The 27,881-nt window shown below is 38.1% G+C and overlaps 5 protein-coding genes across 14 annotated transcripts in view; 1 reads left to right on the top strand and 4 right to left on the bottom strand.

Annotated features, from left to right (window-relative positions):
• LOC111500224 (regulator of nonsense transcripts 1 homolog) overlaps positions 1-4,354 on the bottom strand; it is a 14,336-nt gene extending 9,982 nt beyond the window's left edge. The window contains exons 1-6 of the mRNA XM_023151903.1: positions 3,684-4,354; positions 1,043-1,294; positions 783-953; positions 625-675; positions 332-424; positions 144-239 (exon numbers count right to left, since the gene is read on the bottom strand). Coding sequence (XP_023007671.1) covers positions 144-239; positions 332-424; positions 625-675; positions 783-953; positions 1,043-1,294; positions 3,684-4,202 — 1,182 coding nt within the window. The 5' untranslated portion in view covers positions 4,203-4,354. The remainder of the gene's footprint in view (positions 1-143; positions 240-331; positions 425-624; positions 676-782; positions 954-1,042; positions 1,295-3,683) is intronic.
• Positions 4,355-5,865: 1,511 nt separating this feature from the next.
• Positions 5,866-8,853, bottom strand: LOC111465097 (haloacid dehalogenase-like hydrolase domain-containing protein Sgpp). 2 transcript variants are annotated; one of them, XM_023109388.1, is made up of 6 exons: positions 8,628-8,853; positions 8,290-8,413; positions 7,230-7,344; positions 6,637-6,788; positions 6,297-6,558; positions 5,866-6,202 (listed from the first exon to the last, which is right to left on the bottom strand). In XM_023109388.1, exons 3-6 carry the CDS (start codon positions 7,326-7,328, stop codon positions 6,014-6,016), a joined length of 702 nt encoding a protein of 233 aa, XP_022965156.1. In that variant the 5' UTR covers positions 7,329-7,344; positions 8,290-8,413; positions 8,628-8,853; the 3' UTR covers positions 5,866-6,013. The 2 variants fall into 2 exon arrangements, with proteins under 2 accessions (XP_022965156.1, XP_022965155.1); XM_023109387.1 differs by lacking the exon at positions 8,290-8,413 and having other exon boundaries at positions 8,628-8,851.
• A 453-nt stretch (positions 8,854-9,306) lies between these two features.
• On the bottom strand, positions 9,307-12,400 carry LOC111465136 (vacuolar protein sorting-associated protein 55 homolog). 4 transcript variants are annotated; one of them, XM_023109443.1, is made up of 5 exons: positions 12,206-12,400; positions 11,009-11,137; positions 10,863-10,902; positions 10,010-10,094; positions 9,307-9,851 (listed from the first exon to the last, which is right to left on the bottom strand). In XM_023109443.1, the coding sequence occupies exons 2-5, from the start codon at positions 11,105-11,107 to the stop codon at positions 9,659-9,661; spliced, it is 417 nt and encodes a 138-aa protein (XP_022965211.1). In that variant the 5' UTR covers positions 11,108-11,137; positions 12,206-12,400; the 3' UTR covers positions 9,307-9,658. The 4 variants fall into 4 exon arrangements, with proteins under 4 accessions (XP_022965211.1, XP_022965213.1, XP_022965212.1 ...); XM_023109445.1 differs by having other exon boundaries at positions 11,009-11,120; XM_023109444.1 differs by lacking the exon at positions 12,206-12,400 and adding an exon at positions 11,303-11,314.
• Positions 12,401-14,232: 1,832 nt separating this feature from the next.
• On the top strand, positions 14,233-19,954 carry LOC111500267 (probable methyltransferase PMT14). 3 transcript variants are annotated; one of them, XM_023151979.1, is made up of 7 exons: positions 14,233-14,502; positions 15,593-16,258; positions 16,511-16,721; positions 16,999-17,284; positions 17,756-18,142; positions 18,239-18,316; positions 19,434-19,954. In XM_023151979.1, exons 2-7 carry the CDS (start codon positions 15,620-15,622, stop codon positions 19,672-19,674), a joined length of 1,842 nt encoding a protein of 613 aa, XP_023007747.1. In that variant the 5' UTR covers positions 14,233-14,502; positions 15,593-15,619; the 3' UTR covers positions 19,675-19,954. The 3 variants fall into 3 exon arrangements, with proteins under 3 accessions (XP_023007747.1, XP_023007748.1, XP_023007749.1); XM_023151980.1 differs by having other exon boundaries at positions 14,262-14,515; XM_023151981.1 differs by lacking the exon at positions 14,233-14,502 and adding an exon at positions 14,925-14,948.
• A 1,393-nt stretch (positions 19,955-21,347) lies between these two features.
• LOC111500281 (two-component response regulator-like APRR2) lies at positions 21,348-26,486 on the bottom strand. 4 transcript variants are annotated; one of them, XM_023151998.1, is made up of 13 exons: positions 26,268-26,486; positions 25,885-25,989; positions 25,610-25,802; positions 24,719-24,798; positions 24,497-24,563; positions 24,349-24,395; positions 24,184-24,261; positions 23,552-24,097; positions 23,321-23,461; positions 22,602-22,874; positions 22,427-22,498; positions 22,248-22,328; positions 21,348-22,042 (listed from the first exon to the last, which is right to left on the bottom strand). In XM_023151998.1, the coding sequence occupies exons 3-13, from the start codon at positions 25,737-25,739 to the stop codon at positions 21,875-21,877; spliced, it is 1,683 nt and encodes a 560-aa protein (XP_023007766.1). In that variant the 5' UTR covers positions 25,740-25,802; positions 25,885-25,989; positions 26,268-26,486; the 3' UTR covers positions 21,348-21,874. The 4 variants fall into 4 exon arrangements, with proteins under 4 accessions (XP_023007766.1, XP_023007764.1, XP_023007763.1 ...); XM_023151996.1 differs by lacking the exon at positions 25,885-25,989 and having other exon boundaries at positions 26,263-26,486; XM_023151995.1 differs by lacking the exon at positions 25,885-25,989.
• Positions 26,487-27,881: the final 1,395 nt, after the last annotated feature.

Below are 27,881 nucleotides of genomic sequence, written 5' to 3'. Positions count from 1 at the left end.
ACCCCCCCCCCCCCCCCCCCCCAAATCAAAGATTTCAAACCCACACCTACTTGAGGGAATCTTTTCGTTGGGCTGAATTTTTGTACACCATTATTAATTCTTTCATTTTCTCATAAAAATTAAAAATAAATAAAGAGACATACCACATGTCCAACAGAATGCCAAGCTGGATGAGCTGCATCACCAGAATAACGTAACCTCAACTCATCTCCAGGTACAAGGCGCAACTCATTGTCCTCCTATACCAACAAATAAAGCAGCTTAAAAATCAAGGGGAAAAAAAAAAGCAAAATAAAGCATCCATTTAACAAATAACAAATACCACCAGTACCTTTGGAAAGACAAAATAAGCTATTCTCTTCTTGTTAAGACCAATGTCCCAACGTACAGTCACATTATCCTTGCTTTGAGATTCTTTCATCATCTAATACAAAAATGGAGAATCGTATTATAAAGGTCTTTAAAAAAAATTAATATTACATCATTCATTTATGGGGAAAAAACAGGAAAAGCTACCATTATGGGGTCATGAAGTTAGATATTGCCAGACCTACTTGAAGTATTTTCCTTTAAAAAAGAAGAAAAAGAGAAAGGTAAATGAGATAAGGAGTCTTGGTACAATACTTTATCGTAGTCGGCTTCAAGCTTGATAAGAGGTGCAAATACATTTTGATACTGTAATAGGAAAGACAAAATGCCACCTTGTCAATATACATGCATCAAAGCAAAATGCAACTTCACTAGGACTGCTACTAGATAAAGGTTAGATACAACAAGCACACCTGATAAGCATCTTCATATTTTAATGCTACGGGCTGTGGTTCATCATCCACACCAGGTTTTTCAAGATCTTCAAGAGATGCATCTGGGTTTGTCTTCCAAAGTTCCTCAATTTTATTTATTTGTTGGGCACTAATTTGCCGTGCTCTCAACTGCTCTTGCTCAGAAGGAATCTACAAAGCAAAATGTTCATAGGACAGTGACAATGCATTACATATCACCACATATCAGAGATGTTGATCCTACAGAAAGATACACAAACCTTAACCAGCCACTGCAAGAAGCACCTATCATCAATTAGAGGGCACCACTGACTCAAGTCCCAATTCATATCCTTAAGAGCATTAACACTCAAGCAAGGTTCCCTACAGAGTAGAACAACCACACTTTCTGTCTTTGCAGAAATAAATCCAAGGAGGAATACATTTCGGCACCCACAATTGTAACACTCGAGAATTGTTTCTCCCAGAGGACTGTCTTTGTGAAGACAAACTTCTTTATGTTTTGCCCGGACCTAAAATCGTCATATCATTCAATAAAATAACTAATGTAAGTTCTCCAATAAGATATTTTTATATATATATATAAGAAACAATTTGATCTCATTATGTACAAATCACAGTTCTCTAGTAAGAAAATTAATATGGTAATAGCCCATCAAAAGTAAATATGCTTTATTTCAACATGCATAAAAAACCAATTCTAGTCTGTCTAGAATTTTAAGAAAATAAATAGAAGATATTTTTTCAAAAAAAAAAAGGAAAAGAAAGAAGAATGGCAAGCACGCAAGTTGGAGAAGATGACCGTATAGTCCATGGTTAGTTTCTCAACTTTTTCTTTAACAAATTTGAAGCTAGCCATTTTCACCTATTTTATTCTTTTGACTAAATGTAGGGCATATTAAGGAATTTCGGAGAAATTTGGAATATCCTCAAAGACCCAAAACAAGCTTGAGAAGTCTATAATCAAGTAGGTAACTCAGTCTCATGAGAATTGCGCTTAGATGATGTGAAAAATTTACATTGGACTTGTATGCTTCTTAGTGTGCTGAGGTTGGATTATTATCACTTAATAAGCATGATAAGCATGTTGTATGTCTTTAGTCATTGTTATGCATTCATTTAGGGTTTTGATAGCCCGTTATTGTCTAGTTATGAGTTGGACTAAATATTATGTGTCATAACGTGTTAATTATGGTTTCCATAGACTATAAGGTACTCTTTCACGTAATTTGGTCGTAGCACCAAGTCATGAGTTCCATAGGCTCCTTGGGTTGACCAGATACCTTGTAGGGACAGCTAGGGCACAACCCCTATTCGTGAAGTAACCAACAGAGATTAGGGTCTACTTGTTACACATGACTTAGTTGTCACCCATAGAAGATATTAGTAGCCATAGAGAGTATACCACTACCGTTTATGTTGGTGGTGCCTAATGGGGAGAGCCATGACCTTTTCCCAAGTGGTGTAGTGACAGGTAGTTTTACTGTTCTAGCCTGAAAAAGGCAAAGTAACATGTAGTTCCTATTCCTAAAAAGGTAGTTTTACTATTCTAACCCAATGAGGGTACATGAGCAAGTAGTTTACATTCCCAGTCTGAAAAGGGCATAGTGACAAGTAGTTTTACTATTCTAACCCGCTGAGAGTACAGGAGCAGGTAGTTACCATTCTAGCCTGGAATGGGCGTAGTGACAAATAGTTTACTGATCTTAGGAACAGGTAGATGTTGCTCGACACCATTAGGAGAATCCATTAATTAGAGCTCAGTAAGTAGATATGATTACCTTAAGGCCTCCATGTCGACGAGTATTACCTTGAGGCCTTTTTTCAAGGGTCATAGTGACTTGAGGCGCTCCTCACGCAAGACTGATGAAGGACCTAGACATACGTGAAACCTAGAGCCAAGATAACAGAAAACCCCTAGGTTGTGAACCTGAGAAGGATTGAGTACTCCGTAAAGGAGGTATGTTGAAGGTAGTTGTTTAGTGACCTACCAAGTTTTGTACAGCCATTTAGCCATAGTTTGGGCGATCGTTAAAAACAGTTATGAGTACATAGCCTAAGTTTCTGTTTAAAGGAGCATGCGGAGACATGCAGCTACAGGGGTGCCTTTTAGATCGAGTCTTCGTCCTTCTTGTCATGTTACTATTATTTTAAAGTCATTCTGGAAACTTGTGTATTTTTGTAAACCGTTTTGATTTGACTCTACAGATATTACATTTAAACTACTTTTATGTCGATTTTCAATGCATATTTAAGTTTTAAATTTCTTGAGTCTCCTGTTTTACAAAAGAAAAGTTTACCACCCTTTTCACCCTTCAGTGTACGTGACGACCTGCAATTCGAGGTATCAAAAATCGGGTCGTTACATGTTCCTTCCAATATTTAACTACTAGAGTTGTATAAGGATAAGGCTACATTTAATCAACTTTTAAAGTCCCATTAAAACCTGACCAGCAAGAAAACTAATATGGACATTGCACAATAAAACTGTGATTCTATCCAAAAAGACATTACACGTCAAAGAATTTTGGATGAGAAAAATACAGAACAGCATAATAACGTAAACATACAACGAGGTACAAACAGCATTCCCCACTCGTGCAACTGAAAAATCAACCGACAAACAAAGAAATATAACAGCCCTTTCTCATGTCAATTTCACCTAGGCTAAACGGGATAGTACGTCCACAACTTCCATATAAGGCAAAACAAATCCTGATAAGAGAGTATCATAATAAACGCCTATTGCGCAACACTGTCACATGTTATTCAACATTCACCGGCAATTGATCATCATCGAATTCCGCCATACGAAGGAAAAATAAAATTTTAAAATTTCCACAAACTGAAAAATCTCGGGGAGAACACGCGGAAACAAATAACAAAGACAGAGTAGCGTACCAGGTGATTCACAATATGGGACCCAGACGTGTTCCCTCGCGAATTGCAGAACCACTTACGGCATGACGGCACGTTACACCTCACAACGCAAGCCGGATTCGAAATCCCACAATACCTACAAGCATGCTCCGTGAAATTTCCCTTCCCAAACTCATAATTATCATCATCCCCCGTATCCTCAAACGTCAACCCACTCATCCCGGCAGCCAATACGTCAACCATTTGATTATTACCGCCGCTATTCCCTGAACCTCCTCCAGTCCGGCCCTTCGTGGCACTTCCCGGTGCAGCCGAAACCGGAGATGCATCAGACTGATGATCCGACCCACCACCACGGTCCGTGTGATCCGCTAACGAATCGGAAGGAGTCGGCCACGCTACAGGGGACCTAATAGGGTCGCGAAATTCAGGGTAATCGAAGTCTTCTCCCTGTGTGTTGAACTCAAGAAATGTGTAGGCGTCGTTCCCCGTATCAGGTTGAGATGCCGTTTCAAACAAATTGTTCTGCTGCGAATCCATGGCAATCGAAGATCAATAACAATGATATCAATCCCAATTAGAAATAGAAGATGAAAAATCAGGATTTAGGGGGTTGGAGTTCAAGGTTTGGAAGAAATGGAAATAAAATTAGGGTTAGGGTTTGGCCTGGCATTACAAGAGAGAAACAAAAATGGAACAGGAAGAGGAACTGGGAAAGGTAAAAGAGAGTTTTCTTCAAAATAATAATTAAAAAAAAAATTAAAAATGGAGTGTTTGAAATTCACGCGCCGAAGTAGTTGGATAAAGTCGCGTGAATCAGACCGTGACGTGTCAAGAAAATACTGTACGCTGTTAAAGCGCACGTGTGGCGCATGCCCTTGGCGTTTGGCTACGGACATCATTTTTTTTTTTAATAAAATCAATTTTTATTTATGAATTTCACACGTGGAATTTCAGCCTCGTCAACGGGCTCAAAGCCCATTTGTCGGCCCAAGTTTTATTTAAATTCAGCCCAAATTTAAAATTTGACCATTGCATATCAATGAATATATTGATTTGATTGAATTCGATATGAAATCACCATTTTGAAGATCAAAATTTGGATAATATTTGATTCAGCTAGTCAGCCAAGTGACTAAGCTTATTATTGAGTCAATTCAACTATGTACACGTATATACCGGTTTTAATATATGTTATAATTTAGAGAGGTTTACGGGTAGAAAATAAAGATATAAAAGGCTTCTCCGTCCCTGCCTCCTATTTCAATCTTTATTCCTACAAAATTTTCAAATTATTTTAGTGGAGATCAGAGCCAGGACTTTCCACGTAGAACGTGTGGGATCATATTCTTTGTGCATAATTTTTTTTTTCAATTTCTTATATCTATTTTTAAGAAAATATTAATTAAAAAAAATTAATGGATAATATCCATTTTCAACCTAATTTTTATTTTAAAAAATACCTAAAATATCTAATAAATTCAAAATAATTTATAAAAACTCAAATTTCAATATTATAAAATAGTATTTTACCCATAAATTAATAAATATTATTTAATTATTTACTAAATAAAGTGAATGGAAAAGGGGTGGGGTGGGAATTTGGCGGGGTTAGGGCTAGAGTCAAGGACGAGATGACCCTGTTTAGTTGATGAAAAAAAATCTATCTTCACTCTCTCAACCATTTTCCTTCGTTAAAAAAAATATTATAATTTAAGTAAAATGTTACGTGGTAAATAATTAAAATATGTCTATATATATAGACAATTTTTTTATATTTTCAACCAAAATAACTAGAATTTTAATCCCAAAAAAACTTCTACACATGTTAAATTACCATAAAAGACCGATTACAAAAGTCTATTAACTACTAACTTTGAATTAAAATTTAAAACACTATAACAAATGGTCGTCAAACTATGCGGTCATGGAGAAGTGAAAGTAGTTGATTGATTCAGGGCACCGTCCTTCTTAAAACCCATTGAGAGGGGCCTCACCCCAAGAAGGAGAGAGTTGCCGAGTATTCAAATGCGTAAATCTGTTGAAGTTTTTCTACATAGATTCGAATCCTAAAAAAGAGGCATCATTGTAGGAAGGCCCACCCAACTTCACTCATATTTTAGTTTAGAGAGGTTGATGTGTGAGGGTATTTTGGTCATTTTTCTATATCGATAAAATTTGAGAGAGAATTTCAGCCAACAAATACAAGAAAGAAAGGCAACAAGATTGTATTAGGATTGGCATTGAGAGCCGAAGCAACTTTATTTCTACGGCTAAGTTATTTAAGAACAAGATAGAGAGTACCAATGAACTGAGAGACCATTTCATCAATACCGTCCATTGACGATCATTCATGCGTTCTTAACGGTACCACCTCTCTTGTCGAGTTCGTCCAAAGCTGCCCACAATCTCGGATCGTCGTAGTCCTTTACGACGAGGGCAGGCTTGGCTTGCATCAATAAGTGCTCGGGATTTCTCGTAGCTATACCGACGACAGGCATCTCGGCTGCCACTCCGGCTTTGATCCCTGATGCAGAATCCTAGCAATGGAAAGCAGTCAAGATGTGTCAAATTCCAAACATGCTCGTTGAACGTTCATGGAAAAGAAAAATTGTTCTTCCAAAGAAGGCAGACCTCAAAGATGAAAGTGTGATCCTTTGTCACTTTGAGTACTTCCAGAGCCTTTAAATATGGTTCTGGATGTGGTTTGGCATGCTCACATTCACCACCTATAATAACAGCCTCGAAGAAATCCGTAAGACCAAGCATGGAGATCATGAGCTCGGCATTCGGTCGAGGGGCGTTCGTAACTGCAGCACGTTTCACTCCGTGGTCTTCTATCCATTTCTTCACTTTATACAAACCGTTCACGGGTTTTAATTGTTCGGTAACCAATCTGTTGCGCCAAGTTATTGGATTATATTGTCTAATCAGACCTATAAAGACATTCTAAGGTATGAAGAGAAAGATTTACCTTCGAAACATAGCCTCCTTCTCATTGCAAAATTTCAAACCTCGTCCGAAATCATCTGGGAATATTGCTCGGGCAACATCATCGTTATGCTTGCCAGCAACATTTTTAATGAAAAACTCCTCATCAATGGGAACCCCACCATTGAAACCAATCTGTAAAGCATATGTTACTGTAACAACTCAAGCTCACCGCTAGTAGATATTGTCCACTTTAGCCCGTTACATATCACTTTCGGCCTCATAGTTTTAAAACACGTCTACTAGGGAGAGGTTTCCACAACCTTATGATGAATGCTTCGTTCCCCTCTCCAAACACTCCAACCAACGTGGGATCTCACAATCCACCCCCTTGGGGGTCCAACGTTCTCGTTAGCACACTGCTCATCCAGCCTGATACCATTTGTAACAGCCCAAGCCCACTGCTAGCAGATATTGTCTACTTTAACCCGTTACATATCACCATCAGCCTCACGGTTTTAAAATGCATCTACTAAGGAGAGGTTTCCACACCCATATGAGAGATGTTTCGTTCCCCTCTACAACTAATGTGGGATGTTGATCTTTTCCTTCTAAACAAAACAAAATGAATCTAACCTCTTGAAGCATTTCACGGAAGGCATAGTAATGAAGCGGATCCGAATCACACAATGTTCCATCTACATCGAAAAGAACTGCTTCCACGGGAGCAAGCATGACAAGAGAGCTTTTGCTGGCTCCCAAAATACAAGCAATAAGGAAAACAGAATAGCACAGGCAACCAAATCATTTAAAGCAGTAAAAGCTGAAGGGAAAACTAAAAAGGACTTTGGTGGACTTTGTTCGTCTTATGTTTGACTAAAGTCGTGACAAACAAATGTTTCGATCCCGTGCTCGTACTTCTTTCTTTTACGACAGTTAATAGGTTAATTTTCACTTTAGTCTCCATAGTTTGCATTTTGTTTCAATTTGGTTCCCATCGTTTTAAAATTTTAGAAACCTTGAGGGGATGCTCGAAAGGAAAAATTCAAAAAAGACAATATCGGCTAGCAATGGGCTTGGGTCATTACAAATAGTATCAGAGTCAGATACCAGGCAATATGGTGCGAGAAGGGTGAGACCCGAATGGGGATGGACACGAAGCAATGTGCCAGCAAAGACGCTAGGCCTCGAAGGGGTAGATTGTGAGATCCCACATCGGTCGAATAGGAGAACGAAGCATTTTTATAAGGGTACGGAAACCTCGCCCTAGCAGAGACGTTTTAAAAACCTTGAAGAGAAGCCCGAACGAGAAAGTTCAAAAAGAACAATATCTACTAGCGGTGGGCTTGAGCCGTTACATTTACTATGTATGTTTTCTTTTGACGTGGCAAAAAGAGGCAATGAGCTAACGTTTAAGATCAGATTGGAATCACTTTTTAAGGGCAGAAAAGTATTTTTAAGCACTTAAAAAGTCATTACAAACCGCTCATAATACAAGATATATCTAGAAGTTGGTTGACGATATGAGAAACGGAGGGACGGGGTGCATTTCCAGGTAAAGGGAGGCTGGTAATGCAATGAAACCGAACTATATGAACTAAATTGAAACTTACAAAACTACAGGCACCAAATTGAAATAAAGCACAAACTCAAAATGCTTGGCGTACGCCATCAAAATTTGATCGAACCTAAGTACCAGAAATTGATGGCTCTATGATGATCTAAATCAAATACCAACTTCTTCAAGCGTCAAGATCAATGACTTCACTTTTTTTCCACCTAACAAATCTCTTAAAATTTTCACAAATGCAGAAAGAACCCTAGTTTCAATTAAGAGATAGTATTAGATAGAAAGCGAGAAATCAAGATTCGTAACAATATGAGCACGATCAAGAAGAATCACAAGAATACAGAGACACATTTCAAAATGCATCAGAAAATTAGGTCATAGTTTGCGATCACGAACAAATTTCAGATTGAAAACAGTAAAGCATTAAATTAACAAAGAAAACCATCTGCGGGCTGCGAATTTACCTGTCGATGGAATTTTCATCTTCTGAAGCCGTCATCGCCGGCAGAGATTGATGAAAAGATGCAAAAGCTTGTGTCCGTCTGTGGGAATGTATATGTTATTTGCAAAGGGTATTGAGAAGCAGCGGAAATGGAGATGGGTTTTGGGAGAACAGAGCAAATGCAGGTTTGTAGAGACGTGGGGAGCTTGAGAATGAGAATGAGAATGAGAATGAGAATGAGAATCCACCATGGGGAATATGCGACTACTCATTGTCTTTTCTTGCTATCTATTCTGTAATTTGTGCATATATTGTTCCCTTTTTGGTAAGGAAATTCGAATTGATCACAAGTCATGAACACGTTTTAGACGAATCCTGTTGGGCTATATGTTCGTGTTCATGCAAATCAAATTATGTGTATCTAAAAACACATACTCCCAATAAAGGGATACAAGTAAATCTCACAAATTTTAGGTTTCATTAAAAAGTACCTAACTCGACAAGATTAAAAAGTACCAACTTGACAAGATTTCGATACAGATATTGGAAAACCTTCGTCAAAATTTTGACCCACATTTTCTCAACGCATCTCTCTTATGTATTAATTCATCATCGAAGATCGAGAGGAAATTGTAGTTTTGAAAGTTTAAAGACTAAAAAGACGTAAATCTCAAAGCTTGTAAATTAAATTTGTAGTATAATTGAGAGTTTCATACACAAAATTTATAAACCAAATAGACAAATACATCCCATTTCAAGCATGGGGCAAGAACAGTCACAATTCACATCTGGTTCAATGCCCATTCCTTTTCAAATATACATTTACACTCAACAACCTGGGATCACACTATCAACCCCCTTCTTACTCATCTCAATTTTGGTATAACAACAAATATTCAAAGATAACAACAAACCAACGAAGAAATATATGATCTTCATTAAACATGTGCAGATGTAGTAGGAGAATCTCAGACAAGAAAGAACAAAACCAGAAGCCTCACCAGATGGAGATAGCACACAGCTTCAGCTTCATTGCCATGGAGATGCAGTATCTCAGAACATGGTGTAGCCGTCGTCTTCGCTCATCCCCATGAAACACAAAATGGCAATCACGAATACTACAAACGACGAGAGGTCCATTGCCATTGCCCCCCAGCCAATGATCCCGGCATGCTTCAGAATGATGGGGATGGCAATGCTTCCTATAGTCGAGGCTCCGGTCAAGAATTTTGTCGCATTGATCCAGCTGTCTCAATGATAATGATATGTGGGGAGAAAAGGAAGAGTAGGTGAATTTTATGAATACAAAAAGTTTGTTTTGGATAATCTTTTCATATCTTAAAAGTAATGCTTTCAACTGATTAAAAACGCTTATCAAATGGGTTACGAAGTCAAAAGTCGAACCTATCGGTCGAATCAGTATATAGTGAAGAGCTATCAGATCCCGCAAAGAATAGTAAAGGCATGGGGAGAAGTACATACATTATCACTGCAAAGAATAGTGCCATGAAATTAGTCAAGAAAAATATATATTTGTACAAAAAGTTATCTACATTTGTACTGAAGAAAGAAATCAAATGGTAAGAACACGGGGATGTCAGATTCGAAAGCCACAGTCATTACACACTACATGAACAGCTACAAGCTCTGCAAGCTTTATTAGAATATCGAACAATAAGTCCCATAATAAAATGCACATAAAAATTGTAAACCTCATCAAACAGAGATGCCCAACATCGGTATGACCACTACAAAAATTGTGGTGACAAGCAGCAATCAAAAGGTATGATCATTTTGATTGTAACTTGCCAACGTTTTAGAAGAAAAATAGGAAATCGGTTTGTGATTAAAAAGAGAAACAGGAAATAAAACGAATTGTCCTTTGGTTACCACTCAACCCTCCAACCGACATCTCTCGATGAGGGGCTGGTCGTACATGAACAATTGAAAACCCTTACTCTTCATTATACGAGTCATGTCGAGTAAAAATGCTAGAAATAAAGTTTCAAGTGGAGCATGGTGGAGATGAAAAACACTTCTATCTAGCCATTACTAAGAGATTCTGTATTTAAACAGAAGTTTAGTGGATGGAAAATCATACTCGCGGAAAAGAAATCGGTATAGTAAGTCCAGCAAATAAAATATATATATATATATATATATAAAATAAAAAATAAAAAATAAAACTTAGCCGCAGAGAGACTTCATGGTGTAAAAAGCACTAAAAGAGGGTCCAGGAGAAATTTTAGTCATATACCACTTAGCATTGGCCACCAATTATTGTACAAGGCACATGCCTGCCATAGCAGATAATAAACGAGATATCAAAAATGTGTTCTAAACCCAAAAATTTTAAAGATATTGTTCAATGAATCAAAAGTTTCAAAAAAGAATTTTACTTACCAATATCTGCAACACAATTCCTCCGGAAACCAAAATTGCTAAGAATGCCACCTTCCCCATACTCAAACAGGCTTGCAAAGAACCCGGCAAGTCCGCCATTCGTTGGATTCACCTGACTGAGGACAAAGGCTACAGAATAGAACCACATGAGAAATCCACAGGAGAAAAAGTGAGAACGAACAAGTTGATCACAATAGACGAATCAGTTTTACATTTAAATTGGTACTTTTGAGTAATTCTTCATGGGGGGGCCGAATTTGGGTACCTTTTGTAGCATTTTTGAATTTTGGGTACCTTTTGATGGGGGTACCCCATGAAGATTTTGGCAATTTGGGTACCTTGTGACTTTAGCATTTTCGAAATGTAGCATTCGAAAATCGGCCCCCATCAAAAGGTACCCGAAGTCACAAGGACATAATAAAACTAGCGGAAGGAACTCAACGATGGGAAAATTATGACATTGACAACCAACAAGCCAAATTTTCCAGCTTCAAATCGAATGCCAAAATCACCAAACCAATCTAGTGAATATAAATATGGTTTATGAACATTTGCAGCTGAATAACTTGCCTTTTCTTAAATAACAACAAATGAAAGAACATATCAATATTCTTAGAAATCTAAAATGATTCGTGAACAATGAAAATTGAAGGAACTCCTCCCAAAAGAATTCAATTCAAAAACTCCTCTATCTTATACAAAAGAGCTCCTGTAGGATTCTTCATTGAGTTATATTGTTACTCAAACACCCATAAGCACATTTGAGTCAATAATGGGATAATTTTCACCATTTTCCAACTTCAGATTGAATGCCAATCACCAAACCAAAATGGTGAATATAAATGTGATCTATGAACATTCATAACTGAATTGCTAGCCTTCTTAAATAAAAGTAAAGTAAATAAGAGACTGATATTCTTAGAAATCTAAACTGCTTCGTGAACAAAGAAAAATCGAAATAACTCCTCCCATCAGAACAATTCCTGATACTTCTCAATCGCAAGGAGTGAAAGATTCTCAATCTCAACCCTCTTTTCTCACAAACGCAAGTAATTTCATGCAGTGTGAGCGAAACTATCCAAATTTCAGCACCAACGTTCCGTAACAGTAAAATCAAGCGCGTTGGCAGACGGATACATTACCGAATTCTCTCAGAAAAGTAGATTACGAAGCAAAGAAATTCCGACGATCAGGTACCTTTTGATGGGGGGATTCGCGAAGAAAATTCCTCGTTTCCCCGACTCGCAATTCGATTCCGATCACCGGCGCGGCGTCTCAGCCCACGATTTTTTTTTTTTATCGAACACGAAATAAGCCGATTGCAAGACGTCGAAGAATGTGGATTGGGATGAATGTGAATATATGTTCTTTTTTTCTGGGAAAAATATCGGTAGATTCCCTAATATCATTTTAGCAGTTTTAGTTTATATATTTTTTGAAAAAAAAAATCTTAAATTTGGTCATTCACACCTGAAAATTTGAAAATATTTCTTTTTATAAATATTATTATTGTTGTGCAAATAATTTCAATAATAATTAAGGTAAAAACGAAAATTAAAACCGTCTTAAACTCAATTCCTAGTATGAGAAGGATGCACCTTTGATGTATCAATTATCATGCCCGCGGGCAGCCAAGTGCAAAGCGACATAACTATTCAAAGCATCTAAGTAGTAAGTCTTTCCTAATATGAGAGCTCTCGTATTCTGATTTCCTAGCATCGTGGAGACAACTATGGGTTCTATACTCTTGCGAGATTGGAGCGACTGGAATTTTGAGAATTCATGAGAATGTCATGACGAGATGAGTGTCAAGTGTAAGTGTAGTGACGTATGCAGCTATGGTGTCCTAACCGATCGATAGACTTGAACGTTGTTCCTACATGACCCGATCAATTCGATTAAGCACTCGTCATCTATTTTCATTGTTCAACTTTTTTACAACACGAAAAAACAGTTGATTATCCAACTCATATCATACAAATTAAATTATGTTGGGTTGATCAGTTATTTGAATCGTTGACACTCCTAACTATAACACGAAATCAATTGACCTACAAATTAATTTACGACCGATTATTTTATAGTAATAGATAATTGTGGTCGTTGTCGTTATTATTATTATTATTAAAGATTTCCATTCCCACATAAATATTTATTTGAAAATAAGCATGTTACCATATTTATGACGTAATAAATGCTGGCTACAATAGGCCAATAGAAAGCCACTCTGATGTGTCCGATTCCTTATACGTTCATTAGCTTTTTTTTTTTCTCTTCTAATAATTAAATTCTACAAATTTTAAAAAAAAGAATTAGCAAATAATAAAATAAATAAATACACGTCTAAATTCAATTGAATTTAGTTATAACCCAATAAATGGTATAAATAAATACATATTCTTAAATATATTCCGACATTTATTTATTTATTTAGTTCTATAATAAATCGGGTGTAAATATTCAACATAGTATGGCATAGGTATGTGAATTCATAGGTGGGAAGGGGATAGGAAAGTCTTCTCCATCCCCGTATCTGTCTCCAATTTCAATTTTTATATTTGCAAAATTTCTCATTTATTTTTGTGACAGTCAGACTACAAGTTTTTTCCATCTTAGCTTTGATATACATATACATATGTATTGTTGCTAGGCAAAGCAGGGGAGTGCTGCACCTTAGATAGCGAGAGTCCAGTAGCCAAAAACATCACTAGCTTATGCTCTGACCCGTGTAGCATGAGGCATGTGGAATCCCATGTGAATCAACAAGGACCAACTTGTAAAGGCTAAATACTCCTAGGTGATCGATAGTGAAGCACTACAGTGAGGGAAAGGTGAAAAAACCCCATCAAAAAGTGAAATAAAACATGAAACCGTAAGTTTCCAAATAGTGGGAGAAGACCAAGACTCTGATTGTGTGGCTGTGAAGAATGAATCGGGAATTCACAGACAGTGGCTTTGTTAAGGGACACATAGACAGTGGCTTGGTGGGACGAGGGTAGAAATTTGGGCGGGGTTGAGATGGGGGATCCCTCTTTAGCTAAATGGGAGAATTTTCTTTCCACTCCCGGATGGATACTAAAACCTAAATTTACATTTCAATATTTTACCGATCATTAACTATAATTAATAATTATAAAGAAAAAAAGCGACGAAAGTTAGAAAAAATCGGAACAAGCTAAGTAAATAAAATGTATAGAACATATAACAAATTGATTAAATACTATTTTGTAATTAAAATTAATAACACGAGTTTTAATTTTTCAGTTCTCGCCTAATCAATAGATCTCGACAAGAAAGTCCTGTCGGTGGATTGGGATTGGTATTTCTCGATTCAGATTTCAATCCACCATTTCTTCGTAGCTGTAAAGTTTTATTTTCGTTTCATATTTTAATGCATCGCTCTCACTGATCCTACAATCCCACTGTCGAGCGCAAACTCTCTCTCTTCAGCTCAGTGGGAGCAAATCTGAAATCTCGCCGGAGTGTTGCCGGAGGTACCATTTTGAAGTAATTTTCATTTGATTGTGAAGTTTCTAGATCCTTAGCACTTTGGCAAGTTCAAGTTCATTGATCCATAGATCCTAGTTACTGCCTTGTATTTCTTTAATTCCTCCCGATGCAATCGTTTGAGCATCGTATTTTCTGCTTCATTTTACAGATTTCTTACTGGATTTGTATTTTTCCCCATTCTGACGATCTTTGGTTAAATGGATTTGATTCTACGTAGCCATTGTACTGTGATGAAAGTGATGGGAGTATAAATTTCGACCGGTGCTGTCAGATTTGTACTGTTGAACAAAATCTTGTTCGATCTGATTTTTTCAAAGTTGGTTTGAGTTTTCTTGAATCTTTTTCTTACTTGAGATTATGACAGAAGTAAAAATAAGTCGAAGGGAAAAGTGAATCTGTATGAATGAATATGTAAATGAATGCAGTCATGGTTGGTAGCTTCATTGGTGGTTTTCAGTTTTACTTATTTCAGTGTCCAACTTGTAGACGATGGCATTCTGTTTTTGTGTCGTAGTTTCGTAATTCCTTTCACCTCTCATTTCTGGATTTTTGATGATTCTTGAGTTATGGTCTGATAAGTGTAAGTTATAACCTTGGAATGCCTGTGAGGAGTGGAGAACAAAGCATTTCTTATAAGGGTGCGGAAACCTCTCCCTAGTAGATGTGTTTTAAAACCATGAGGCTGACAGCGATAAGTAATGGGTCAAAGCGGACAATATCTGCTAGCAGTGGGCTTGGGGTGTTACAAATGGTATCAAAGCTAGACACTGTGCGGTGTGCCAGCAAGGACGATAGGCCCCGAGGGGTGTGGATTGTAAGATCCCACATCGGTTGGAGAGGTGAACGAAACATTTCTTATAAAGGTGTGGAAACCTCTCTCTAGTAGACGCGTTTTAAAACTATGAGGCTGAAGACGATACGTAACGGGCCAAGGCGGACAATATTTGCTAGCGGTGGGCTTAGGCGGTTGCTTTAATGAAGTGAAAATTTTACATTTGAATTATGATTGTTGATTGCTTGACCATGGCATCTAGTCCAAGTCCATGCTTCTAACCGTTTGACAAATTGTTGCAGATTCAAAAGATTTGCCACATTTAGATAATGGGATCAAAGCATAATTTTCCAGGGAACAAAAACCGAGGTTCGATACCTCTATTTGCCGTGATTGGTCTATGCCTTTTCTTTTACATTTTGGGAGCATGGCAGAGAAGTGGATTTGGGAAAGGAGATAGCATAGCAATGGAAATTACAAGGCTATCAAATTGCAACGTTGTTAAAGACTTGAACTTCGAGACTCATCACAGTATTGAGATTATCGAATCTTCTGAACCAAAAAAAAAGGTGTTCAAACCATGTGACATAAAGTACAAAGATTATACACCTTGCCAGGAACAAGACCGAGCTATGAGATTCCCTAGGGAAAATATGATATACAGGGAAAGGCATTGCCCTCCAGTAGATGAAAAGTTGCACTGCCTCATTCCAGCTCCCAAAGGTTATATGACTCCATTTCCGTGGCCTAAAGGCCGTGATTATGTTCATTACGCCAATGTTCCATATAAGAGCCTGACAGTTGAGAAGGCAAATCAGCATTGGGTAGAGTTTCAGGGCAATGTATTTAAATTTCCTGGTGGTGGGACAATGTTTCCTCAAGGAGCCGATGCATATATCGATGAACTAGCATCAGTTATTCCAATTGCAGATGGTTCCATTAGAACAGCTCTGGATACTGGTTGTGGGGTATGTTACCGACGAAAACTAACGAACTATCTTCCTTCATGAAAGTGTCATTAGCATGGTTGAGTACAAGGGGATTTTACTAACTTCCTTCGCTACATTTGAATACTTGTGCAATACTCTATAAATGTCTAATGACTTCTTTACATTGTTCCATAGCATTCCATTTTTTAATCTTTGAACTGCTGCTGAATTTTTCAGATCATAGTTTTTAAATAATCTATTGTCACCCTAATTACACCAAATTCGATACAGGTTGCTAGCTGGGGTGCATATTTGTTCAAGAGAAATGTATTGGCCATGTCGTTTGCACCAAGAGACAATCACGAAGCACAGATACAGTTCGCACTGGAGCGTGGTGTACCTGCTATTATTGGCGTGTTGGGTAGTATACGCCTTCCATATCCATCTAGAGCCTTCGATATGGCACAGTGTTCAAGATGCCTTATACCATGGACTGCAAATGGTTAGTCTCTCAAGCGATAAAATTCCATGATATCTTGTTTAAAATTTTATGCGTATTCCTATCTGTTTCTCTAATTTCTTTAATAAGAACTCAAAGTTTTAAGCCTCATTTGGGTGACATCAAATGGTACCTAACGTCAAATTAAGAGAACTTCATGTAGCTATAATTGTATTTTGATTCCAAGATCCTAATATCCAACACCATTTTTACTGATATTTTTTTATTTTACATTATCGAAGTATCGATTCGTCTCTAAGCCATGAACTTGTGCACACAGATGGTATGTATCTGATGGAAGTCGACAGAGTCCTCAGACCTGGTGGCTATTGGATCCTATCTGGTCCTCCAATCAACTGGAAGACCTATTATCAGACATGGAAGCGTTCTAAAAAGGACCTAAATGCAGAGCAGAAGAAAATCGAAGAGTTAGCCGAGCAGCTTTGTTGGGAGAAAAAATACGAGAAGGGAGATATTGCGATCTGGAGGAAAAAGGACAATGACAAATCCTGCAAAAGGAAGAAGACTGCAAAAATATGTGAAGCAAATGATGTAGAAGATGTCTGGTGAGTTGCATCGGAAACACTCTCTGATCTTATACATATTGTTCGATATATCTTACTGCTAAAGGCTAAATAAATCACTTAGGAAGCAAGCAAAGTATTGTGGTTTTTTCATTATTTGGCATCTAAGCTTCAACTTTGGCATATCGAGTTAGTCTAATAACTTCGAGGTGACCCAGGATCGACCAAATACTATCTGGTCTGTGGATGGCATAGGGGATGGTCACAAAAGTTAATCTTATTTCATGTTCAATTTGAAAAGTTACGACTATCTCCTTTTGGAGAACAGTGTCTTTTTATGTTTAGAAATGATCAATTTGATTGGAGATTGACAATATTTGGGAAATAGCTACGTTCAGCATCGAGTCCAACTCGATCTAATTCTGTATTTTTAATTCTATACTTGGGTATGTATAATTTTCTAATTGTGACCCTCATTTTTACATCTCTCCTCTTCTTGTGTTCTATGTCCAGGTACCAGAAAATGGAAACATGCATCACCCCTTTTCCTGAGGTAACAAGTGATGGAGAAGTAGCAGGAGGGAAATTGAAAAAGTTCCCAGCAAGGCTTTTTGCTGTACCTCCCCGAATATTGAACGGTCTAATTCCAGAGGTTACAGTTGAATCTTTTGAAGAGGATAACAAAATTTGGCGAAAGCATGTTAATGTTTACAAGAAGATAAATAAATTGATTGGCAGCCCAAGATATAGGAATGTGATGGATATGAATGCAAACCTTGGGGGATTTGCAGCTGCGGTTCACTCGAAAAATTCTTGGGTGATGAATGTTGTGCCTACAATTGTCAAGAACACTCTCGGAGCCATTTACGAGAGAGGTCTTGTTGGCATGTATCATGATTGGTACGTTCCTCTGTTTTTCCTTTTGTAGTTAAAGCCATTTGATTGAATTTAAATTTCTGTCACTTTAGTCTCAATTTGAGCTTTTCTTTTGTCAAGGTGTGAGGGCTTCTCTACTTACCCGAGGACGTACGACTTCATTCATGGGAATGATGTATTCAACCTGTATGAGAACACGTAAGTATTTTAATCTTCTTCTTCATCAACAATTACACTTCAACTTTGTTGAGAAAAAGAACAGGCTTATTAGAGTAGAGTGTAGTCAATAAACAGAACAGGCTCACCTATCAAAATGATTCATGTACAAAGAAAGGCTTCCTCTTTATAATGAAAAACCATTAGGCACTAAAAGTTCTTCTTCCTTATATCTCTATTGCTTGGGAAGGAAAAAATGCCTTAACGGCCCAAGTCCACTGTTAGCACATATTGACCTCTTTGGGCTTCCCCTCAAGGTTTTTAAAATGTGTATACTAGGGAGAGGTTTCCACACCCTTATGAAGAATGCTTCGTTCTCCTCCCCAACCGATGTGGGATCTCACAATTCACCCTCCTTCGGGGCCTAGCGTCCTCGTTGGCACTCATTCCCTTCTCCAATTGATGTGGGACACCCAATCCACCCCTTTTCAGGGCCTAACGTCCTTGCTGGCACACCACTTCGTATTCACCCACCTTTGGGGCTCAGCCTCCTCGCTGGCACATCACCCCACAAATGGTATCAGAGCCAAACACCAAGCGGTTTGTTAGCGAGAATGCTGAGTCCTGAAGGAGGGTGGATTGTGAGATCCCACATCGATTGGAGAGAGGAACGAGTGCTAGTGAGGATGTTGGGCCCCGAAATGGGGTGGATTGTGAGATCCCACATCGGTTGGGGAGGGGAACGAAGCATGCTTTATAAGAGTGTGGAAACCTCTCCCTAACAGACACGTTTTGAAAACCTTGAGGGGAAACCTGAAAGAGAAAGCCCAAAGAAGACAATATCTGCTAGCGGTGAGCTTGAACCATTATAAATACTATTCTCTATCCTCCACTCCCGAGCCACTTAGATAGATCTATAAGTTTTAGCTTTTAGAACCAACCATGATAACCATGGAGTATAAAGTCTGGTGTTCAAACCACTATGGTGCCATTCCTTCTCAATCGATACTGTTTATTTATTTGTTGGATCTCACGTTACTTTTCGAGCCCACAAGTGAAGAAGTGTATTGATATTAAACTAAAGTGGCTAAGTATATCTTAATCCATCTTATACAACACCCTCTGATTGGCTGTCCTTCACCTCTGAAACTATAAATAGGTGCAATCTCGAGGACATCCTTTTAGAGATGGACCGTATTTTGAGGCCAGAGGGAATCGTCATCCTCCGAGATGGGGTCGATGTCCTGAATAAGGTGAAGAAAATAGCTGCCGGTATGAGATGGGATGTGAAATTGATGGATCACGAGGATGGGCCTCTTGTGCCAGAGAAGATAATGGTTGCTGTTAAACAGTACTGGGTTGTAAGCAGCCCACACAACAGCACTTCCAGTGATGAATAAATGCTAGATTTTTAGCAGCTTCTCAAAAGGTACTTTTTGTTTTTAGAATTCTATCCACGTGTAAGCTAGTGTTGTTGGTAAAATAGAGAGCTTGTAAAATTATGTTCAAGCTCGAAAAACTGAGATCGATCACAGGGATGGTAGGGAAGATATTTAGTTTCATCTGCTCAAGTAATTAGTCAAGAATGTTGAAGTGATCAAAGTACATGTAAGAAACTGAGATGCATATTGATGATTCATAAGTTATTACCAAAAGGGCTCTAAATTTTGTTCACATTTACTTCCCCTGTTGTGGTGCTTTAAAGCTTCTCTCGTGTTGTATTCTTTGCATCTTGTTTACATCCTTTTGTACTTCTACCTACCTAGAGTTACTCGAGTTAGAAGGACTCTTTCATATTAGAGTTGGAGTTTCTCTTAAACAAAGTGGGACAATCATGTTAACGTTTCATAAATGCTCTGTTATAAACATTTTCCATCAAGTACAGTTTTGGAGCCTTATTACCATTAGTTCAAACACAGAGTTAGTCATTTGATTGGTAGTTTTCATGTGCCTAATGGCAATTGCCTAAGTTCCAATTTATATGGCCAAGTTCCAATTTATTACTTACATTTGTAATAGTCCAAGTTTATTGGTAGAAGATATTATCTTTTTTGGACCTTTCCTTCCAGATTTTCCCTCAAAGTTTTAAAACTTGTCTACTAGGGAGAGGTTTTCACACCCTTATAAAGAATGCTTAGTTCCCCTCTCTCCAATCGATGTGGGATCTCACAATCCACCCTCCTTTGGGGCTCAGCCTCCTCGTTAGCACATGGTTTGGTGTCCACCGCCTTTCGGAGCTTAGCATCCTCGCTGGCACACTGGCCGGTGTCTGCCTCTAATACTATTTGTAACAGCTCAAGCCCACCACTAGCAGATATTGTCCTTTTTGGGCTTTCTCTTAAGGTTTTAAAATGTGTTTGCTAGGGAGAGATTTCCACGCCCTTATAAAAAATATTTCGTTCTTCTCTTCAACCGATGTAGTATCTCACAATCCACCCCCCCTTTGGGACTCAGCATCCTCGCTAACACACGGCCTGGTGTCCACTCTCTTTCGAGGCTCAGTATCCTACTGGTACACTGCTGGTGTATGCCTCTGATACTATTTGTAACAACTCAAACCCATCGTTAACAGATATTATCCGATTTGGACTTTCCCTCAAGGTTTTTAAACGTGTCTGCTAGGGATAGGTTTTCACACCCTTATAAAAAAATGTTTTGTTTCTCTCTCCAACCGATATGGGATATCACAATAGGTTTGGCAAAAATAATTTCTCTTGTAAAAAATACGTCAATTCATTACCTACAACGCACAGAGAAAAGTTTAACCTATCAATTAAAACAAGAAACTCAAACAAAAACAAGACAAATCAAGCTAAAGAGTTGAATAATTGCTTGAGGAAGTTGCTAAGCTTTTTGCTTAAAGAAAAACTTAGAAGCAAAAAGTACTTTGCTCAATTTGAACACGAGTAGTGAAATGAAAATTTTAAATTTCTAACATTTTAGTAAGAAAAAACATGTCTAAACGAGTTGAATCCTCCTCTCTATCATCTTCATCCCATTCCTGAATCATTCAGTTCATGACAGTTGATGTTCAACTTTTCTTTGTGGCCAACAAAAAATTTGGACAAGCAAAACAAAACAGTTCCTATCAAAACTTTATTATCCTAAAGGAAACAAACAATATGGCACCAAAAGTTCATAGTCATTTTACATTATTGAAGAAAGTCTCAAATTATGGTCCCATCAGAAAAGAACACATCACCATCATCATCTCATCTTCTCTCCCTCTCTATCTCTCTCTAAAAAAATCTAATGAATTCAATTATTTCATCCTCCACTACTCCAACACTCACCAACCCACCACGCCCCTCCTTTTTCTGCTATCCTCACAGCCACACCTCAAACTTGTGTTCTCAAACTCACCTTCGTGGCTCTTCCTCAGTCGTCCATTGCAAAATGGACTGATGAAACAGTGGATCACAGCCCCACATTTCAGGGACACCCCCACCCGACCCTGCACGTGCCAATCTTGATTTTGGGCTCCACTTGTCCCTTCCCTCTCTTTTTTCTTTTTTCTTTTTTTTATTGCAGATGATGAAAATCAGATGGTCCAAATCAGCTCAGACAGTGGAAGGGCCCAAATGAGCTTTTGAAAGACTGTTATTGGAGTAGTTTAGAGCCGTTGATTTGAGAAGGGACGGTTGAGATGCCTTGTCTTGAGAGCTCAGACAGTACACTTTCTGTTGAAGGTGGCTTTAGCCCCAATGGCAATGGTAACCATGGCTTACTGATTGCCTCTATCACCACTTTGTCAATTTCTTCATCAGCCTATATCAACAAAAACAAAGTTTCTCTGATATTTCGTTTTTGCCTCTCGTATTGATGTCTTTTTACAGGATTCTTGGGAATCAACCTCTCGTTGAATTGTGTTCACATAAACGTAATCGGGACAAATGATTCACGAGAGAACAGTAGAGACAAAAGTCTTGAAAAAAAAAGTGCAAAGAGATGAATAAGAACAATGCTGTATTACCAGTTGAAGTTCCATCGGATTGAACGCAATGCCATAGCTTTTATCATGTGCGTCTGCATTTTCAAATCTGAAAATAGGCTGCTGATTCCAGGAAGAATGTGGAAAACATGAGCTTATCAGATGAATCTAATAATCAACAGGCACATGTTTGTTGGATATGAAAATAAATGTATACCCACTTGAGGAGGATGAGAAGGGAGAGGGCTATGAGGAGGTGGTGTCACAGGGCAACCCCATGCATCAGCATACATCTAAAAGCATAATCAAATGTTTAGAAGCTAACTATAAATTGCTTAAATTCCTACAAAAGTACTTCTGATCACGTGTGCTAGTTTTTTGTAGTAGGAATATTACCCCAGGATATGACTTCCATGGCCAAATTTCTTGTGGTTGCCAGGACGGATAACCGGGCGACACCCACATTTGGACACTGGGCGAGGGGCATGCCATATGACCCCACGGCGGGTAGATCGGAGCCACTGGCATTACATGATTTGAATGATAAGGAGGAGGGAAGGCCATCACAGGTCTCTGTGGATAGCAGTTCTTCCTCATTGGATCCTTTGAATGAGACCAACTCGAGTCGTCTTGTTTTGGCAAGATATGTCTCTTGTGCATCCGATACTTCTGCTTGAGAACAAACAATAAATATCGGGAGCCAAGTTCTACATTATTTCAAGAACTCTCTGCAAAAAACTTAAACTTTAAGTAGTAACAACCCAAGGTCATCACTAGCAGATATTGTCCGCTTTTGCCTGTTATAAATGATATCAGAGCCAGACATGGAACGTGGTGTCAGTGAGGACGCTGTGCCTCCAAGGGAGGTGTGGATTGTGAGATCCCACATCGGCTGGAGAGGGGAACAGAGCATTCCTTATAAGAGTATGGAAACCTCCACTGACAGACGCATTTTAAAACCGTGAGGCTGACGACGATACATAACAGGCCAAAGTGGACAGTATTTGCTAGCGGTGGGTTTGGGTTGTTACACAAGTAGTAAAGAGGTCTTTGCACAAAGGGAGACGTAAACCAAGAGTATAAATGGAAACTGCGAGAGCAAGTTTGATGCTAACCTGAAGATGACTTGCTACATTATGCCTTGTCAAGCCTTCAACTTTCATCAGCTCGAGAATTCGAGAAGGAATTGCTTGATTCACTCCGAGTTGTTCAACTGCCTGTACGAACTTTCGGTGCAGTTCGGGTGTCCAGTCTACCTGATCGCAAGACAAACAACATGAAGTCCAAAGAACTTTCCAAGGAGATTCAAATAAAGAATATATACATCTAAGTTCGAGGGTAAATACCTTCATCTTCTTCCTACTAACTTTCGTCCCACTCGAATTACCAAGACCACATGCTTTGCTCTTGTTTTCTTCGGAACTGCTAATGATGTCTTGATCATGTATCTCGTGATCATCGTTACTCGCAGCCCCACAGCCATCAGCAGAGTTCTCTTCCTCTTTTATTCCTTCTTTGTCAGGTAACTGAGTGTTCTCCACTTGGGAAATGCCTTCACCAAGCGAATTGATACAAGTAGTTTCGACAGATTTAGATTCCCCGTCTTGCTCCGCGCACTCTTTTTCGAGCAAGCAGTTCAATTGATCCTGGCAGTCGCCATCGTCCACCAGCCGCATACCGTGCTTCTGCTGAGGAGTTGAAGGAGCTGGATACTTATCACTTCCTTCTAGTAGTTCACGATCATTGTCATCATCACTGCTCGATATTTCTAACTCTTTCGGGACTGGATTATCGTTTTCACTGTTTTCTGATTCTAGGTGCAGAATGGAGGCAACGGATTCTTTGATAGGCTTTAAAGAACTGGGAACGGCGCTACCGCCTGCATTGAACGCCTGCTTAGGATTAACGGATCAGAAAAACTAGAAGCTTAAAGCATTCTTCACTACTGATAATGGTTTTGAAGATAGTTTAAACTGACCTTATGAACAACATGTTGCCAAATATTCCTCAGTTTGTCCTCTGACAGCGGTTTCTGAAGGAACTCAATCGCACCTAGCTGAAAACAGTCCATCACAAACATTCGATATCAAGTTTAAATTTAAGTAAAAAGCCAGAAACACTTAAAAAGGTCGAGTAAAACTACCGCTATGCACTTCATCATCGTGCTTAGGCAATGGATATTCGAAATCACTGTTCAAAACGAAACTTTCACATTAGAAGCCACGAAATCGTACACAACGAACATAGTTTAGTCCTAATAAAAATAACAAGATTGGGTCTCCTGAACATACTAATGGTAGGCAAGTCCTTGGCAGCTTCAAGAAACTTAAAATTCCCATCGTGACTGCTCGTCGTTACCTAACCAAATGCAACATCGTGCCATTAGAAAAGTAACTACGACCTGATCAACTAAAGAAGTTTCATAAATATGCCACGGTGATCCACCTGCTCGACACATCTTCCAGCGATAATAGAATGAACTTAAGGTATTTAGATCAGTTGTCGACCATTACCTCCACAATGGCGACATGAAAGGTATCGGGCTTGCTCGAAATGGCTGACAATGCATCATTCTCATTGCAGTAAGTCACAACTGTAATGAATATGTGTTTAAGTCTTCAGATATATGCACAAAAACATTTAAATGAGAAGACCTCTCTTCACAGCTCAAAAAATGGCTGTACAATTAGAGCAGCTAATTCTTTTGAGTATATTTTCCAATGTGGAATTTACTTGTAACAGCCCGAGCCCATTGCTAGCAGATGGTCCTCTTTGGGCTTCCTCTCAAGGTTTTTAAACGTGTCTGCCAGGGAGAGGTTTCCACAACCTTATAAAAAATGTTTCATTCTCCTCCCCAACCGATGTGGGATCTCAGGATAGGTTGGAGAGGGGAACGAATGCAAGTGAGGATGCTGAGCCCTGAAGATGGGTGGATTGCGAGATCCCACAACAGATGGGAAGAAGAATGAGAAACATTTTTCATAAGGCTGTGAAAACTTCTCCCTAACAGACACATTTTAAAAACCTTGAGGGAAACCCAAAAGGATAAGCTCAAAGAGGACAATACTTGCTAGCGGTGGGCTTGGGCGGGTTACATTAGTACTTAACACAATAGTTTCGACATGAATTACTCGATTGGTAACGTTTCTCTTCTAAAACCAAGATTGATCTATGAATGTTTTCTACCATTATACACTAAGCAACATCGAAAACAACCAAATTAACCGAACCCGAAAGAGCGAAAAGAGAGAAAGAGCAAAAAAAGGAGGAAGAAAGCGTAGTGGAAATGGGGACCAAGACATAAAAACACTAAATCAAGCAAGTCAATTGATAAGTTAGGCAAAAATTCCAAATGGGGAAAGATTTTTAGCGAAGAACAAGGATGAAGGCAAGCAATGTCTCACCAACATACTCCATTTCCTCAAGCTTTGTTCTTATCTCAGCTGAAGAACTGCTATCTCCATCAAGGAGAAGAACTCTAAGGCCCTTAGGAAAATCCTTCCACCCCTGTAAATCACTAGCAGTGCAAACCATAGCTCGTAGCGCATCGTTTCTCGAATCGCCGCTTTTCAGCTCCAAATGAACTCTCTGCAACTTCTGCATAACCCAAAACACTTCAAATCACAACTCATCATTGCTTGTTCTATCTTAACAAGTATAAAGAACATGAAGATCCGACAGGGAAAACATGTTGTCCATTGAAACTGTCAGGATCATGTAATCAGCCATTGATCTAAGCTAAACAGACATGACTGGTTGAGTAGCTGATAGTACATAAAGAGATCTAACATTGAAACCATTCATTTTTTAGAGGTGAGGAAAGGATTTTCCATAAGAATGGAGAAGATCTCCACAAAACAGGGAAGAACATGCAAGAAAATCATCGATTAAACAGAAAGAAAACAAAAGGGTTTATGATTCTTCACTCATTTGGGTGAATCCAAGACAAACAAAGGGGAAAAAACAGAGCAAAACACTAAAATCCCAACTCGTTCATGCAAACAACAAGAACAAAAACCCCACAAAAAACAAAGAAAAATAAGGCTATGAAAACAACATTACAAGCTTTGCAGAGAGAGCCAATGGGTCTGGTCTTGTGAAACAGAGCCCTCGTTCTTCCCAGACCCGCTAGAGAGGAGTGAGAGAGAGAGAGAGAGAGAGAGAGAGAGAGCGAAGGATATGAAGAGCAGGTGCAGCCCCAGCAGCTCACATATAACGTCACGGACCAGGGAATATGCAAGAGATCAATATTGCTTTTTCAGGGCACCGGCTTAGTGGCCTTCCCCATAGATAAACATCTCCAAATACGCAAATTTTTTAAGAAAAAACCGTAATTCCTCTCTTCCATTTAAAGCATCAAACTTTCCCATCTTCATTTCCTTTTAGACCATGGATTTTTTTTCCATTTCTCCTGTGAATAGTCAACCCCATCAAGTAATACAATGTCTTTGCATAATAATGTTTGTTTTTTTAAACGGATATGCTAGGGAGAGATTTTCAATATTTTTTTCTCATTCTCTATCGATGTAAGATCCGACAATCCACCCCTCTTCGAGCTCGCACTAGCAAGATGTTATCTTTTTTGAGTTTTCACCGTTGTGCTTTTCCTAGTTATAAGATCATAAATGGTACATACAATCTCAACCTTTGAGTTGAATCAAATATTGAAATTTTCTATAACTGTGATAAATCTAGAACACTATCCTTTTTTTATTCTTATTTTTTTTTTCATTGAACAACCTTGTTAGAGTCCCTGATATATAATTATAGGTATGAAATTCAATTTTCAACTCTTAAAAAAAATTCATATTTTTTTTTTTCTAGAAATAACTTACTGCATTTCTTGGTGTCAAAATAGGTTAAGACAGATAATCTATTCTCTTAAAAAAACGCCTCTGGGAGAGATAATGTTTCGTTCTCCCTCAACTAATATGGGATCTCACAATTCATCCCGGCTTAGCGTCCTCGCACTAATACTGTCTTCGTTGGACTTTTCGGGTGTTCCCTTAAGTTTCTATACCATTATAAAAAATATTTCGTTTGCAGTTTCATAGTTGATGAGAAGGCATGCATTTTTCAACTATGGCTATATTTTTTTTATTTTTTTTTAAAAAAATCATTATTATTTGTAGACATATATAGGAAAATACCATAATAAAATGAATATCCAATGATTGTTTTAATTATTCCAAACTAATAATATTCGTTTTCAGAATAAAATATTTACCCTTTAAAAATAAATAATCACATCATTTTGATTTCTTAATTGTAATTTAATTGGGTTTTTTAAAAATTTATAAATAAAGTATTTGAGTTATTTCATGTATGGAGGGTATTTTCGTAAATTCGTTGTTTTGGAAGTTAATCAAGCTTGAGTTGGTAGTTGTTCGTTAACTGTATTTTAAGTATTTTAAACGTAATTCTCAGGTGTGTGACGCTCCATCTCCATATGATACACCCTACCACAGTGGCCAATAAGGAAATGGATAAAATAACAAATAAAAAAAATTCAATTTATTGGTTTTTATCAAAAACAAAAACAAAATATTTGTTTATTGCTCAGTTTTTCAATGATTATTATTATTTTTTTAATAACTTATAAAATATTGGTTTCCTTTTTTAGCCTCTCCTTATCCAATTTAATCATTACTTAAAAAAAGATTTTTTTTTTATTTT

The sequence above is a fragment of the Cucurbita maxima genome, unplaced genomic scaffold (assembly GCF_002738345.1).
Source record: "Cucurbita maxima cultivar Rimu unplaced genomic scaffold, Cmax_1.0 Cma_Scf00028, whole genome shotgun sequence".
Taxonomy (NCBI): Eukaryota; Viridiplantae; Streptophyta; class Magnoliopsida; order Cucurbitales; family Cucurbitaceae; genus Cucurbita; species Cucurbita maxima.
The sequence above is the reverse complement of the archived record's forward strand: the minus strand, read 5'-3'. Positions and strand labels throughout refer to the sequence as shown.